Below are 14,249 nucleotides of genomic sequence, written 5' to 3'. Positions count from 1 at the left end.
TGTCAAATGGGTATTATAAGAATATAAGGATAGCGAAATGGGTCAAATGGGTATAATAAGAATATAATGATAGCGAAATGGGTCAATTGTCGACAATGTATTATGAACACATAAAAATTTAAAACAAAAGTACTTGTGACACTGTCGGTATAATATTGTTAATTGATATATCATTTTACGATTCAAGATTGTTTGCGGAAGAGTCCCCGTGCAACGTACGGGCTCTTAAATCTAGTACACCTATATACCATATAATAATAAATGTACACAAGTACACCGCAACCACAAGTCAACCTACAACCTAGGTGACTATCACTAAAGCAACGTCCAAGTTCGCCTACTTACATTAGGCACTAGCTATCTAAGGCACTAATTCACACGCGAAGTAATGCCCCACATAATCGTACTTTGGACAAACACAAGTCCTAGTTAGTCACCTACTGTAAGGCACTAACAAATCTCAATCCGACCCGTATTCCTACAAGTCCCGCAAATAACGCACAACCGCCAATAAGTCTAAGACTAGGCACCTACTCCAAGGTCACCTAATTCCCTTAGACTATGCTCTAATACCACTTGTAACAACCCGGCTTCGTTTTACCAAAAACACGCCTTAAAAAAAATGAACATGTACATCTGGACGGCGTCCAGATTCCTGGACGGCGTCCAGTACTGAAGCCTTGGACGGCGTCCAACACTTTAGGACGGCGTCCAAATGAACTAACGAGGACCGATCAGTTTTTTTTATAACACGCGAGCGGAAAACTCGCTTCCCGACACTTTTAAACGAAACGACTTTCACAACACATCATAATAAGTAAAATTAAGAGATTTCCACAATAAAAATAAGTTTTACAACACCGGGTCCACGATGACCCGTTTTACAAATAAAATAGCGATTTCGACCCATTTATCTTTTTAGACAGATTAGGACTCTACAACCCAACCCGATACCCAGAGCATAATCTCGGGGACTACCAATCCCCAAACCGCGTTCAATATCCAAAAGCTACCCCATCGAGCCCAAGCGCTTCTATGCATCTAGCTTAACAAACTAGCTAGCTTCAAACCACAATACCTGTAAAAAGGTAAACAACGAGAGGGGTAAGCCTAGGCTTAGTGAATGCAATAATTATACTTATATAAATACCTCATATACGCTAGCAATTTATATAGCATACCATCGCAAAGTATAACGCTACAATCTTCAAGACCACAAGCTAGCACAACAATAGCATATATAACTCGAATAATATATTATGCTACACTATAACACGTAACCATGGTTAAACAATAACACGAGGGAATGGTACTTCGAATTTTCCACCGGTGTTCATAACAACCGTTAGTGTACAACGAAATATATCACTAACCCCTAGGCTATTCGGACAACGAAATATCCACTCAAAGCAATCATTAGTGTACAACGAAATATATCACTAACTCTTGGTCGGTTTGGACAACGAAATGTCCATCGTTAGCGTACAACGAAATATATCATTAACTCTTGGGCAAATTGGACAACGAAATATCCATCGTTAGTGTACAACGAAATATATCACTAACTCTTGGTGGTATAGACAACGCATACACAGCCCCTCTCCCGCCCTACAAATAGATACATTATATACACACATATATAATCATTTCACTCATCTCGAGATGCCCGCACAAATCATATATGTAAACCGTCTCCAAACGCAACCGAGCAAGCTTTTACCTATAATACGCATATAGATATACACACAATCAACATACATTCTCTACACGAGAATTCGACTCCAACACCCTTAACCGAGGGTTTATACCTACTTCCACAATCCACCCATTTAGACACCTAAAGTGGACTTCACCAATTACCACTACGGGTGGTAATTCTGACCCATTCAACAAGTATAATTTAACCTAAATTATACTTGACGCCATTTAAACCAATCTAGGTCTTAACAAAATTGCTTATCATCCAATTAATCCAAAATTAAAGTCATTACCAAATTTGACCCATCTAAGTCAACCCATTTTGACATAAGTCCCAAAAACATCTTTAATCACTAACGGCTAGTGATTAACTTTCCAAAATACCATTTAACACTTGAATCAAACATTTATATACTTGATTCACTAAATCATGACCTCATAACTTAATTTGACACCGAATCAAGCTTACTTGACCCAAAATACCCATTTGACCTAAATTAGGGTTTACACTCAAAAATAAAGTCAACACAAGTGTTCTAAGGTTTAACCAACACATGCAAGGTCCAAACTAACAATTTCATCAATTGAAACCCTAAGTCACCCATTTAGGCTTACTTACATGAATCTTACCCAAAACCCCCAAATTTCACAATAAATGGGTTTATAACTCTAACTAACACAAACCCTAACTCAAACAAGAAATCAAACACTACAATTCGGATTAGGGTTTACCTCAAGCACCAAAACGAGCTCTAGTAGCTAGAATCACCAACAAGCACCAAGAACCACTCCAATTTGGGCAAAAATCACCACCTTCATCACTAATCCAAGCTTCCTCTCTCTAGAAACTCCTCTCTCTCTTTCTCTCTCTCTCTCTAGGGTTTGGTTGGGAGTGTTTGTGGGTGAAAATGAGGATAAAGGTGAGTTTAGATCAGTTTGATGGCCCAAACGACCCCCAAGTGAAAAGACCCAAATACCCTCTTTTAAAAGCTTCAAAATGTCACAGCTGGCCCGTCAGGCCTTTTGGACGGCGTCCAAAAAGCTTGGACAGCGTCCAGATTAACTCACTCAATTTTCTGAACTTGTTTTGGTCGTAACTTTCAAACCGTAACTCCGTTTTCGAAGAATCAAATATCATTGGAAACGTAATGAGATTTACTTTCTAATGGTAAGGTTTTAGAACATCAAATTCAACTTTATTTGGGATCCAAATATACGCTTACATGCCTCGTATTTCGAATGACGTTCGAAATAACGCGTAACTGAAAAACGGGGTGTTACACTTTCGACCAATTAGTTTGATTGGAAGCTATTACAAAATCCTAGCAAAAATCCTCTCAATTCACATAAGGAAAGTCATTCCGAATTTAATAGGTGAGGAACAAAGCGCCTTTATAAAAGGTAGGTTCATTCTTGACAGCTCGCTTATAGCAAACGAGGCGATTGAGTTTCTTAACAAGGCCAGGAGGAAAAGCTTAATTTTTAAGGTGGACTTCGAAAAGGCGTTCGATAGTTTGTGTTGGGATTTCCTCTTAGAGATGATGAAAAGAATGGGTTTCGGGGTGAAATGGAGGAAATGGATTTTGGCATGTCTTAAGTCGGCAACAATCTCGATCTTAGTTAATGGATCGCCTACAAACGAGTTCTCCATCGGGAGAGGAGTAAGACAAGGAGATCCCTTGTCCCTGTTCCTCTTTATAATCGCAGCGGAAGGATTGAACTATCTCACTAAAAAAGCGATTGCTTGTGGTTTGTTTAGGGGGTGGAAATTGGCGCGGAAAAGATTTTAATCTCGCACTTGCAATATGCGAATGATACTATCTTTCTTGGTGAATGGAATAAACATAACTTTGGTAACCTCATGAAGTTACTTAAGTGTTTCGAGAATGTGTCGGGACTTAAAATAAACTATCACAAAAGTTCATTATTTGGTTTAGGGGTGTCGAATGGTGAAGTTGAATATTTGGCTAGTAAAGTGAGTTGTAAAGTCGGTGAATTCCCGTTCTCGTATCTAGGTCTCCCCGTTGGACGAAACATGAATAGGGTAGGGAATTGGAAACCCGTGATTGAAAAATTCAACACAAGACTCGCAGAATGGAAAGCTCGGACGATTTCCTATGGTGAAAGGTTAAGGCTAAATTAAATCGGTCCTAAGTAGTTTACCGCTATACTATTTCTCGCTCTTTCGTGCTCCCTTGAGTGTTATTGATAATCTTGAGTGTATTAGAAGGAAATTCTTTTGGGGCGGGACGGGTGAGGGGTCTAAATTATCTTGGGTTAAATGGGACGAGGCTCTTTTACCTTACGGTGAAGGAGAGCTCAATATCGGGTCTTTGCGAGGTAAAAACCTTGCACTCTTGGGGAAATGGTTTTGGAGAGCAAAAATCGAGTCAAACTCACTTTGGGTGGCAGTTTTAAAAAGCATACATGGTTCTAACGGGCTACTCCCCCCCCCGGACTTAAACCGCCCGAAAGGGAAGAGTGGCGTTTGGTCTAACATTTTGCGTGCAGGATATGACATCGAGAAGTTGGGCATTCCTTTTGTTAGCTCGTTTGCGAAGCTGATCGGGAATGGGGCAGACACTAAATTTTGGGAAGACTCATGGTTGTTTTCTAAACCCATCAAAGAAAAGTACAAGCGGCTTTATCACTTGGAGTCTGATCAGAAGTGCACGGTGCAGAGTCTGGTTAATTGGTTCGAGCAGAATCGCGATCTAAACTGGAGTTGGATACGGCCCCCCACGGGCAGAGCACTACACGACCTCGAGCAGCTTAATCTTGACTTGAATATGTATGTTAAACATGACAGGACAGGGATACGTGGACTTGGAACTTAGCCTCAAATGAGATTTTTACAACAAAAAAACTTGCTAGGATTATTGATGATCGCCTTCTTTGGAGCTCTAATTCAAGAGAAGAAACACTCATTAACCATTTTGTTCCGATAAAAGTGGAGATTTTCATTTAGAGGCTTCTAAAAAGACGAATTCCAGTTCGTACCGAACTTGATAAAAGAGGTATGGATCTTGACTCCGTTAGATGCCCTCTATGCGATGATGATGTGGAAACAATCGACCATATTATGTTCTTTTGTCGACATTGGATATGTGGGAAAAAGTGTACAATTGGTGGGGTTTGGGTGCGGTTGCAAATCTCAGCTTAAACGACGCCTTTCGCGGGATATGTAATCGTACTCTATCACCCCTAAACTCGAGTATTTGGCAAGCATTGGAGTGGTCTTGTCCGTACTTATTATGGAGTAATCGCAATCAAAAAGTTTTCAAGAATCGTTGTTGGAGTAGCGCATCGGCCCTAATGGAAATCCAACTTAAATCTTTCGAGTGGATCTCAAATCGTATCAAGAACCGCAAGATGGATTGGCTATCCTGGATTCATGATCCCTGGACTTGTGTTGTTTAATTGCATATTCATGGTCCTAATGATGTTTCTGTAATTTTTCTGTTGCATTCTCCGCAACACCTTTGTATCTCGTGTTTTCTGTTTTTGTGTGCATGTATGTTGTGAACTGCAATCTTGTGCAGCCTCCTGTATCATGTGTATTGGGCTGGGCCCCCTTGGCCTTTTTGTGTTAATGAAATTTGGCTTTTCGAAAAAAAATGTTATCGTTGATGTTGAGGTGCTAAAACATGCAATTCGCCAGTGTGATATGCTACATTCATCTCCACTTATGTTTCTGTATATGTATGAGTTGTTTGTATTGATGTATGCTTTATGTTGTTGTAATCTTCTTCTATGTATTAGAACCTCAATTGAGGTAATGTATGCATTATAATGGACACACTCTAGGTGTTTGATGAAATGCCTTGTGAAATAGTCAACATCAGTACTAATTGTTACATAGTATATAATTTATATATAAATAATTTAAAAGATATTAATCAAGAGAAATAAAAAAATTGTAACTGTTAAGTGACTAACAACACCCAATACCACTTTTAAAATTTGTCAACAACGCGTGCTCTTAAACTCAAAAGAATAATTTGTTCGAAAAAATCAATTAATTTTGCACGCTTATTTTACTCACCGTCTAACGTATTGGCTCTAAAACCAAGACCACTGATTCTAAAACTCAAAAGAATAATTGTTTAAAAAAATTAACTAATTTTGCACGATTGTTTTTTTTAAAAGCAAGCAAATATATATATATGTATATATATATATATATATATATATATATATATATATATATATATATATATATATATATGTGTGTGTGTGTGTGTGTGTGTGTGTGTGTGTGTGTGTGTGTGTTTGTGTTTGTGTATATGTATATATATATATATATATATATATATATATATATATATATATATATATATATATATATATATATATATATATATATAAATGTACACATGATTATCCCACGAAAGATAGCAACATGGGCAAAATGAATATTTACAATGAGACAACAAAACCCAAGCTGCATGATAAGTAAAAACCAAAAGAAAACACAACCTCGTAATGCAAATCAACTAAACTACTTAGCATACTCCCGTTCTGTTGTTTGTCGTAGCCACAGAGAATCCCGGATTGATGTTCCACTGATGCCACTCCAACAATGCCTTCTTGATCCTTTTCGAGATCCACCCAAAACTCAATGATTGTGCCTCGGATAGGATACTTGCAATGTTCCACTCTTTATTCTTAAACATTTTGTTGTTTCTCGCCTTCCATAATGTATAACAACAAACCCACTTCACCGCTTCCCATATTTTTTCCCCGTGTTTCAAGAACGAACTAAAGATGGTGTCGGTGCTTAGAGGATCGAGGGAGCTGAGATTTGATTCCGGCAAATTCCACCATTTAAAAAAGTTTTCCAAAATTCGTCCACTCTTTTGCACTTTGATAGAGCATGTTCCACTGTTTCAAGTTCTTCTACACAAATTGGACATAAGATTGAATCTAAATCCGTACCTCGCTTGTCAAGTTCAAACCGCCCCGGGAGTCGTTGTAGCTTTGCTCTACAAGCGAATATTTCAACCTTTTAAGGTATAGCTTTGTTTCTAATTGTTTCAGCAAAATTGTGACCTAATAAAAGCTTTTTCCCATCAATCAATGTCGTGAGTTGCTTCGAAGTAAAAATATCATCAGAGTCTAAGCTCCACCTCCAATTATCATCCATCAGGTTTGACATTTCAACTATATCAGACTGATCCCTACCACGAGGATTACGAATCCATTGCCAACAGAATGTAGTCCCATGCTCATTTTACCGAATCCTTTCTTGCACATTTGCTTCCTTAAACCTTTCGAGTGAATACAATTTACTGAAAGAGTCCTTAAGTAGTACGCATCCAATCCATAAGTCTAACCAAAATTCAATAGAGCTTCCACATCCTATGTCTTTGACAAATGAGGCAGAGAAAGCAATATCCATAGCATCGATCAAACAACCTACTTTAACTATGCTGGCCCAAGTTGAGCCGCCACTAGGAAAATGAAAATTATTAGTATCAACTAACCCCCTGCCCGGGCCATAAATCCTAGATATAATTCTGACCCATAAAGAATTGTGTCCCGTTTTAAAATGCCACCACCACTTGCCCAAAAGAGCTAATTTTTTTGACGCTAAAGAACCAATATTTAACCCCCTGACCCGTATGGAAGTAGAACCCTATCCCATTTAACCCAAGAGAGTTTTCTCCCTAACCCCGACCCGCCCCAAAAGAAATTGCACCTTATGGATTCGAGTAGCTTGATCACACATGTTGGAGCTCAAAATAGGGAAAATAAATACAATGGCAAACTGCTAAGTACCAATTTCACAAGGGTCAACCGTCCTCCAAAAGATATAGTTTTTGCTTTCCATTGCGAGAGTCTTTTTTTAAATTTATCTATAACCGGGTACCAAGCACTTGCTCTACTCATTTTAATACCAAGTGGGATACCAATATAGGATAATGGGAATGATCTTGATGAGCAATTGAAACGGGTTGCCATCTGCTCGAGCTCATCATTTGCAACTCCAATACCAAAAATCTCACTCTTTCCAAGATTAACCTTTAGACCCGATAAATATTCAAAACAACTTAACAATTTCATGACATTGGACACATTACGACGTTTCCAATCACCAAAGTAAATCATGTCGTCCGCGTACTGAAGATGAGAGATTGATATATTATCACTTCCAACATTAATCCCCTTCAACAAACCACTCTCCGGTGCTTTTTGAGTGAGTATATTGAGCCCTTCAGCGGCAATGATGAAAAGGAATGGTGATATAGGGTCTCCCTGCCTTACGCCTCTTTCCGGTTTAAATTCGCCCGTTGGGGATCCATTAACAAGAACCGAAATGGTTGCCGAGGATAGACAAGCCATAATCCATTTAATCCACTTTCTTCCAAACCCTAACTCTTTCATTGTTTCCTCTATGAAGTCCCATTTGAGACAATCAAATACTTTTTCAAAGTCAACCTTGACTAGAAATCCTCTCCCTTTCTCCCTTTTCAATACATCTATAATCTCATTTGCAATGAGCACCCCGTCCAGAATGTATCTATCTTTCATAAACGCATTTTGCTCTACCCCGATAACCTTATGAATCACCAAGGCTAACCTTCTTGACAAGACCTTTGACACCACCTTGTACAAGCTACTAATAAGACTTATTGGCCTATATTCACATAGATTAATGAGGTTGCTATTTTTGGGGACAAGCATGATGAAAGAAGCATTACACCCTTTTGATATCTCCATGTGATTCCAAAACCAATCAAAGACTTTTAGCATGTCATCTTTAATTAACCACCAGAACTTCTTATAAAATTTCATGCAGTCTGGTCCTGGCGCTTTAGATATACCGCAACATTTTATTGCATCCCAGATCTCTTCCTCAATAAATTTACTTTCAAGTGCCCTATTATCCTCATCTGTTATTCTCCTAATATCAAGATCCATGGAGCACTCTTCATGTGAAATTTTGCGCTTGTAGATATTTGAAAAAGAGCGAAATACCTCGTCTTTGATTTTCTGAGGCTCTTCCGACCATGTTCCATCAATGGAGATACCCCTTATGAAGCTTGTGTGCCTCTTCTTTTGATGACGTTGTGGAAGAAACTAGAATTTTCATCTCCCTCGAGCTTCCACTTGATTTTCGATTTTTGTTTCAGCATATTTAATTGAATATGTTCTTTAGCAATCCATTGTTTTTTCTCTTCGAGCCACGATTTCCTTTCAATATAAGTTAGTGGCCTACCTTCGGCTATCACTTCCCATCTTGAAACTGCCTTTGAATGGTTAAGAATCTGGTCGCTCAAGTTTTTCAGGATCAGACTGTGATTTTTTAGTGCCTGTTTGACACTATTCAGCTTGTTCCAAAAAATACAGTCTGGTCTCGAACCCACGACAGAGGTATTCGACACGTTGACAATCACATCCACAGCCCCATCTAACAGCAGCCATTCATTGAAAATACGCGTAGGCTTGGGCCCAAAATCTTTTATCCCATTACTAAGCAGAATCGGACAGTGGTCCGAGAGGTGTTTGTCTAGTGTGACAGCCGAGATATTTAGCCAAAGATGAATGAATTGTTCGGACACTAGGAATCTATCCAGCATACTGAATTTGACGCCGTTGTCACAGATGCGGGTGAACTTCTTACCTCCGAGTGGAACTTTGATTAAACAGTTATTTCTTATGAACTGATTAAAACGATCAGCCCAACATTTGTTGAAATCCGAATTGAGCCTCTCTAGTTGGTTTCTTACCTCAATAAAATCGCCGCAAAGAAGCCATGGCATATCCCCGAACCCGAGCAACTTTTCTAAACTCTCCCAGAATCTAATCTTTTTGGCCGTAGAGTGTGGCCCATACGCATTAACGATAGCAATTTCACTATCAATCCCTTCAATATGACCTTTTACAGCCAAAAGACCATAAATTTTACAGTAGTTAAATGTATTAATTACTTTCAAAAGACCATAAATTTTAAAAACATATGAGTTCTGTAGTTAATTTTAATGGTATTTTATATAATTTGAAGAGTACTTGTATTAATTTTTTTAAAATAGTAATATCATAGGACTCCATTTCCATTTCACATGCTTTAGGCTCACCACTCGTCTAATGGTTATAGTTCTCATATTCGGTTGAAAACTTACTTACGTATTTTGAGGTTGTTACAAAAATGATCTGAAATGATCGTGGATAATTTAATTAGAAACTATATAACGGAGTATAAATAATTCCCCACTTCTAGTAAAAGTGAATATAGAAACTCTTATATATTTATTAGCAAAAATATAATAATAATAATAATATTCGATTAAGATTTATAATAACATCTAAAAAGGGGGAAAACAATTATTATACAAGATTTTCTTCCATTCTAAAAATGAAATTTGACAAGCAAGAACACGTTGCATGACAAAAAAGGTTTGAAAACTCAAAGAAGCAACCACCTAATCCTACGTAAGAGCCAGCCTGGCACAATTTGGTGGCTACATGATTCCAAAAAAGAATCTTGCGTAACTTGATTTGTTAATTCAAAGGTAACAATTTGCAAGATACCTCAAAAAAAAAAAAAAAAAAAAAAAAAAAAAAAAATTATTATTATTATTATTATATATATATATATATATATATATATATATATATATATATATATATATATATATATATATATATATATTAGAGTTTAGAGTTTAGGGTTTAGGGTTTAGGGTTTGGTGTTTTGGGTTTATGGAATAAACCCAAAACACCAAACCCTAAACCCTAAACCCTAAACCCGAAACTCTAAATCGGGCTAAATTTTACTTCACAAAACATGAAGAAAAAAAAAACGTTCATATTCTTCACGAACAATATTATCTTGAATGTTATTTTTGTCGATCGTTTTCCCGCCTAAATAATAACATTCATGTAACAACCCGACATCGTTTTACCAAAAACACGCCTAAAAAAATTTTTGCCAGACAGCGTATCTGGACGGCGTCCCATAATCTGGACGGCGTCCAGAGATAAAGACCAGGACGGCGTCCCATGGTTCTGGACGGCGTCCAAATGAACTAAAGTGGACTGATCAGTTTTTTATTTACACGCGAGTGGAAAACCCGCTTCCCGACACTTTTAAACGTAACCAATTTCACAATATGTCATATTAAGTAAAACTAAGATGTTTCCACCCTAAAAACAAGTTTTACGACACTGGGCCCACAATGACCCGTTTTACAAATACTGTAGTGATTTCGACCCATTTATCTCTTTAGACGGATTAGGACTCCACAACCCAACCCGATACCAAGAGCATAATCCCGGGGACTACCAAAACCCCCATCCACGTCCAATTATCCGAAAGCTACCCCATCAAGCCCAACCGCTCCTGCACGTCTAGTCTAACAACTAGCTAGCATCATTAACACAATACCTGTAAAAAGGTAAACAACGAGAGGGGTAAGCCGAGGCTTAGTGAATGCAATAATTATACACATACATATATAATATACCTACTTGCAATCACTTACACAAATACCGCAAACATGCTAGCAAACAACATTAGCTTATCGTCGCAATAACAAGCTATAATTTGCCAATACCCCCAAGCTAGCATAACAACCGCATATAAATATAACTCGAATAATATAATATGCTTACAACACAAATAACCATGGTTAACCAATAGTACAAGGGAACGGCGCTCGCGAAAACGCCATCGGTGTTCACAACATCCGTTAGGGCACTTAACACCTCGCACCACTAACCCCTAGGGTGGCACCTTAACACCTCGGCACTTCACCCCGAGTGGCATCTTAACACCTCGATGCTTCACTCATTATTTTACGGAGTGGTGTCTTAACACCTCGGCACTACACTCCTAGGTGGCATCTTAACACCTCGATGCTACACCCGAGTGGCATCTTAACACCTCGATGCTACACTCTTCACGTGAAACGTGGTGTCTTAACACCTCGACACTACACATTTCACGCTACAACAAATAGATACATTATATACCTACGCATATAATTATTCCACTCACCTTATCACGTCGGTGGTGATTTAGCACTTCCGTATGCTTCGAGCAAGGTACCTAATACATAAGTACACATTCAATACACAACTTGTGGAATTAACCACAATACTCACCCATACCCAAAACCTCCCATAAAATGGCCAAGACTCATCTTTAATTACTAAAACTAGTGATGTAAGTCTACTAACACCAATTAGCACAAACTTAGGGTGTTTCATACCCATTTCACCCAATTAGGTCGGTCAACCTTAACTCATTTGACCCATTTCAACACTTATACATACCATTTTAGCCAAACATGACCCATTTACAATTCTTCCATCATTTACAAGTGTATTAATGACTAATCAACACAATTTAACACTTACAACTTCAATTCACATGGCCAAACCCTAGATCATAGCTATTAGGGTTTTCCTTATCTCAACATAACCCAAATTCACCCATTTTACCCCCAAATGGGTCTTACAAGTTCTAACACTTCTAAAATCACTAATACTAGTGATTATACCCCACTTACAAACCTTAAACATGCTTAAAACATTAACCAACCCAAAACCCGCAAAATATAAAAAATAGTGGGTTTCCATAAACTCTCTTCATCATCTAAAAAGGTTTTACAAATAACAAGCTCAAACCCTAAATGTACACAAGGATCTTAACAATGAAATTCGGAGTTGAGACTTACCAATACTACCAAAATGTAGCCGTGAATGAAAGGAACAACTTTAACTCTCGAGCTTTGACCCGAAACGCTCATCTTCTTCACCAAACCAAGCTTTCTCACTCTAAATTAACCCTCTCTCTCTCAAATAAGATGAGAGTGTTTTGTGTGGGTGAGAATGAGCTCCAAATGGAGTTCTAGATCATTTTTGATGATCCCAAACCGACCCCAAGTGAAAAGACCCAAATACCCCTTTTAATTTGAGTAAAATAGAGCTGCTGGCCCGTCAGGCCTTCTGGACGGCGTCCAAAAAGCATGGACGGCGTCCTAACCTTCATTGTTGGACGGCGTCCCAAAGTCTGGATGGAGTCCCAATGAACTGAGTCTGAAACTGAACTTGTTTTGGTCGTAACTTTCAAACCGTAACTCCGTTTTCGACGAATCAAATATCGTTGGAAACGTAATGAGATTTACTATCCAATGGTAAGGTTTTAGAACATAAACTCCAAATTTATTTGGGATCCAAATATACACTTACATGCCTCGTATTTCGAATGTCATTCGAAATAACTCGTAACTGAAAACGGGTGTTACAACTCTCCCTCACTTAAATTGGATCACGTCCTCGTGATCCGCACCTATAATAGAAGTTAAGCAGTTCTCCCTCGAACATCTCCGCTTCCAATGCGGAGTCACACAAGTAGTACTTGCATCCGCACTCTCGCTTCGTGCACTAATGCATCATAATACAACAATATTGGGTAATCAACCCACGAGTCGAAACAACCGTAACCGTTGCTCCTACGCCGAGTATCCAAACTCATACCATACACTTCACAATAGTCCTAAGAGTAGAACAATTTACCGACAAACATCGTCGTCACGCCTCACGATCTTACGAAACACAACCAAGCCCGACATCCATAACATCTTCTACAAATTCGAAAATCTAACCACACGCTAATAATCACTAGCGTGCACTACCGCAACAAACGATAACTCATACACTCAACGTCCAGAGTTTCCATATAGGAAAATACGAAAATCACTACATATACCTTCAAGTTCTCTCGGCTACAACTCGCCACAAGCTACGTCCGTAACCATATCACTCAATCAGTCAATCCGCGCACGACCAATCCGTCACTGGATTAATCCAAGATAACAATAATACACCATGTGCTGAGCAAAACATCAACACTCGACGAGGGTTCCTCCTCTAAACCCTACGACACAACCACACCAGACGGCTTCCTAGTACTAGCATGGAGACTAATCATATACTAGAATCCCGTCAAGACAAATTATCATCACAAAATTCCGCAATTCGCCACACGATCTACAAAAATATTCACCACTCCGGGTGGACCTTCCTACCTAGACCGTCCGTTAAAGATGGTCTCGATATTTCAATGCAACTAACAGTCGCATTACTAGGGAACACACTCTCGCAAACAAACAACATCCGCGTGTCTCGATGTGAGACAATCAGAATCGACACTCTCCGCCTCACATTCGTCCATAAAGTGGAATAATCCACTGACAATCTCCACGATTGCGTTTCCCGACAGGGAAAATACGATATTCGTCACGATATCGAACTTGTTCTCATTCAATTATACTGTCCGGGTTTCACGACAACCCAGATTTTTCACTACGGGAGCACCCGCAACGACGACTTCATTCTCTCACTTCGGGATCTCAAACTTCACATTTGGTCTCATACCGCACATTGGTACTACACGACCACCTTACATAGGAAGTCTTACACTTCCTTCGATCCCATCATCACAATCTTCACGCATAATATTCTCGAGTTGTAACTCACAATTGTAAAGCACGATCTCGAGTCGACATTAGCAACCCGTCACTCTTCCTCGTTAGGAGCTC

The 14,249-nt window shown here is 38.7% G+C and overlaps 1 protein-coding gene across 1 annotated transcript; it reads right to left on the bottom strand.

The window, feature by feature from the left end:
* Window positions 1–8,735: 8,735 nt before the first annotated feature.
* Window positions 8,736–11,846, bottom strand: LOC139888968 (uncharacterized). Its single transcript, XM_071871946.1, has 2 exons — window positions 11,822–11,846; window positions 8,736–9,580 (listed from the first exon to the last, which is right to left on the bottom strand). The coding sequence occupies exons 1-2, from the start codon at window positions 11,844–11,846 to the stop codon at window positions 8,736–8,738; spliced, it is 870 nt and encodes a 289-aa protein (XP_071728047.1).
* Between the last annotated feature and the right edge of the window lie 2,403 nt (window positions 11,847–14,249).

Source organism: Rutidosis leptorrhynchoides, chromosome 2 (genome assembly GCF_046630445.1).
Source record: "Rutidosis leptorrhynchoides isolate AG116_Rl617_1_P2 chromosome 2, CSIRO_AGI_Rlap_v1, whole genome shotgun sequence".
NCBI lineage: Eukaryota > Viridiplantae > Streptophyta > Magnoliopsida > Asterales > Asteraceae > Rutidosis > Rutidosis leptorrhynchoides.
Note: the sequence above shows the minus strand (reverse complement) of the source record. Positions and strands in the feature narration are given on the sequence as shown.

Coding starts and splice junctions, on each gene's coding strand:
- LOC139888968 (XM_071871946.1), bottom strand. CDS start 11,846: ATGAGTCTTGGCCATTTTATGGGAG. Junction 9,581..11,821: donor TCTTGGCCATTTTATGGGAG/GTTTTGGGTATG, acceptor TGGCTGTAAAAG/GTCATATTGAAGGGATTGAT.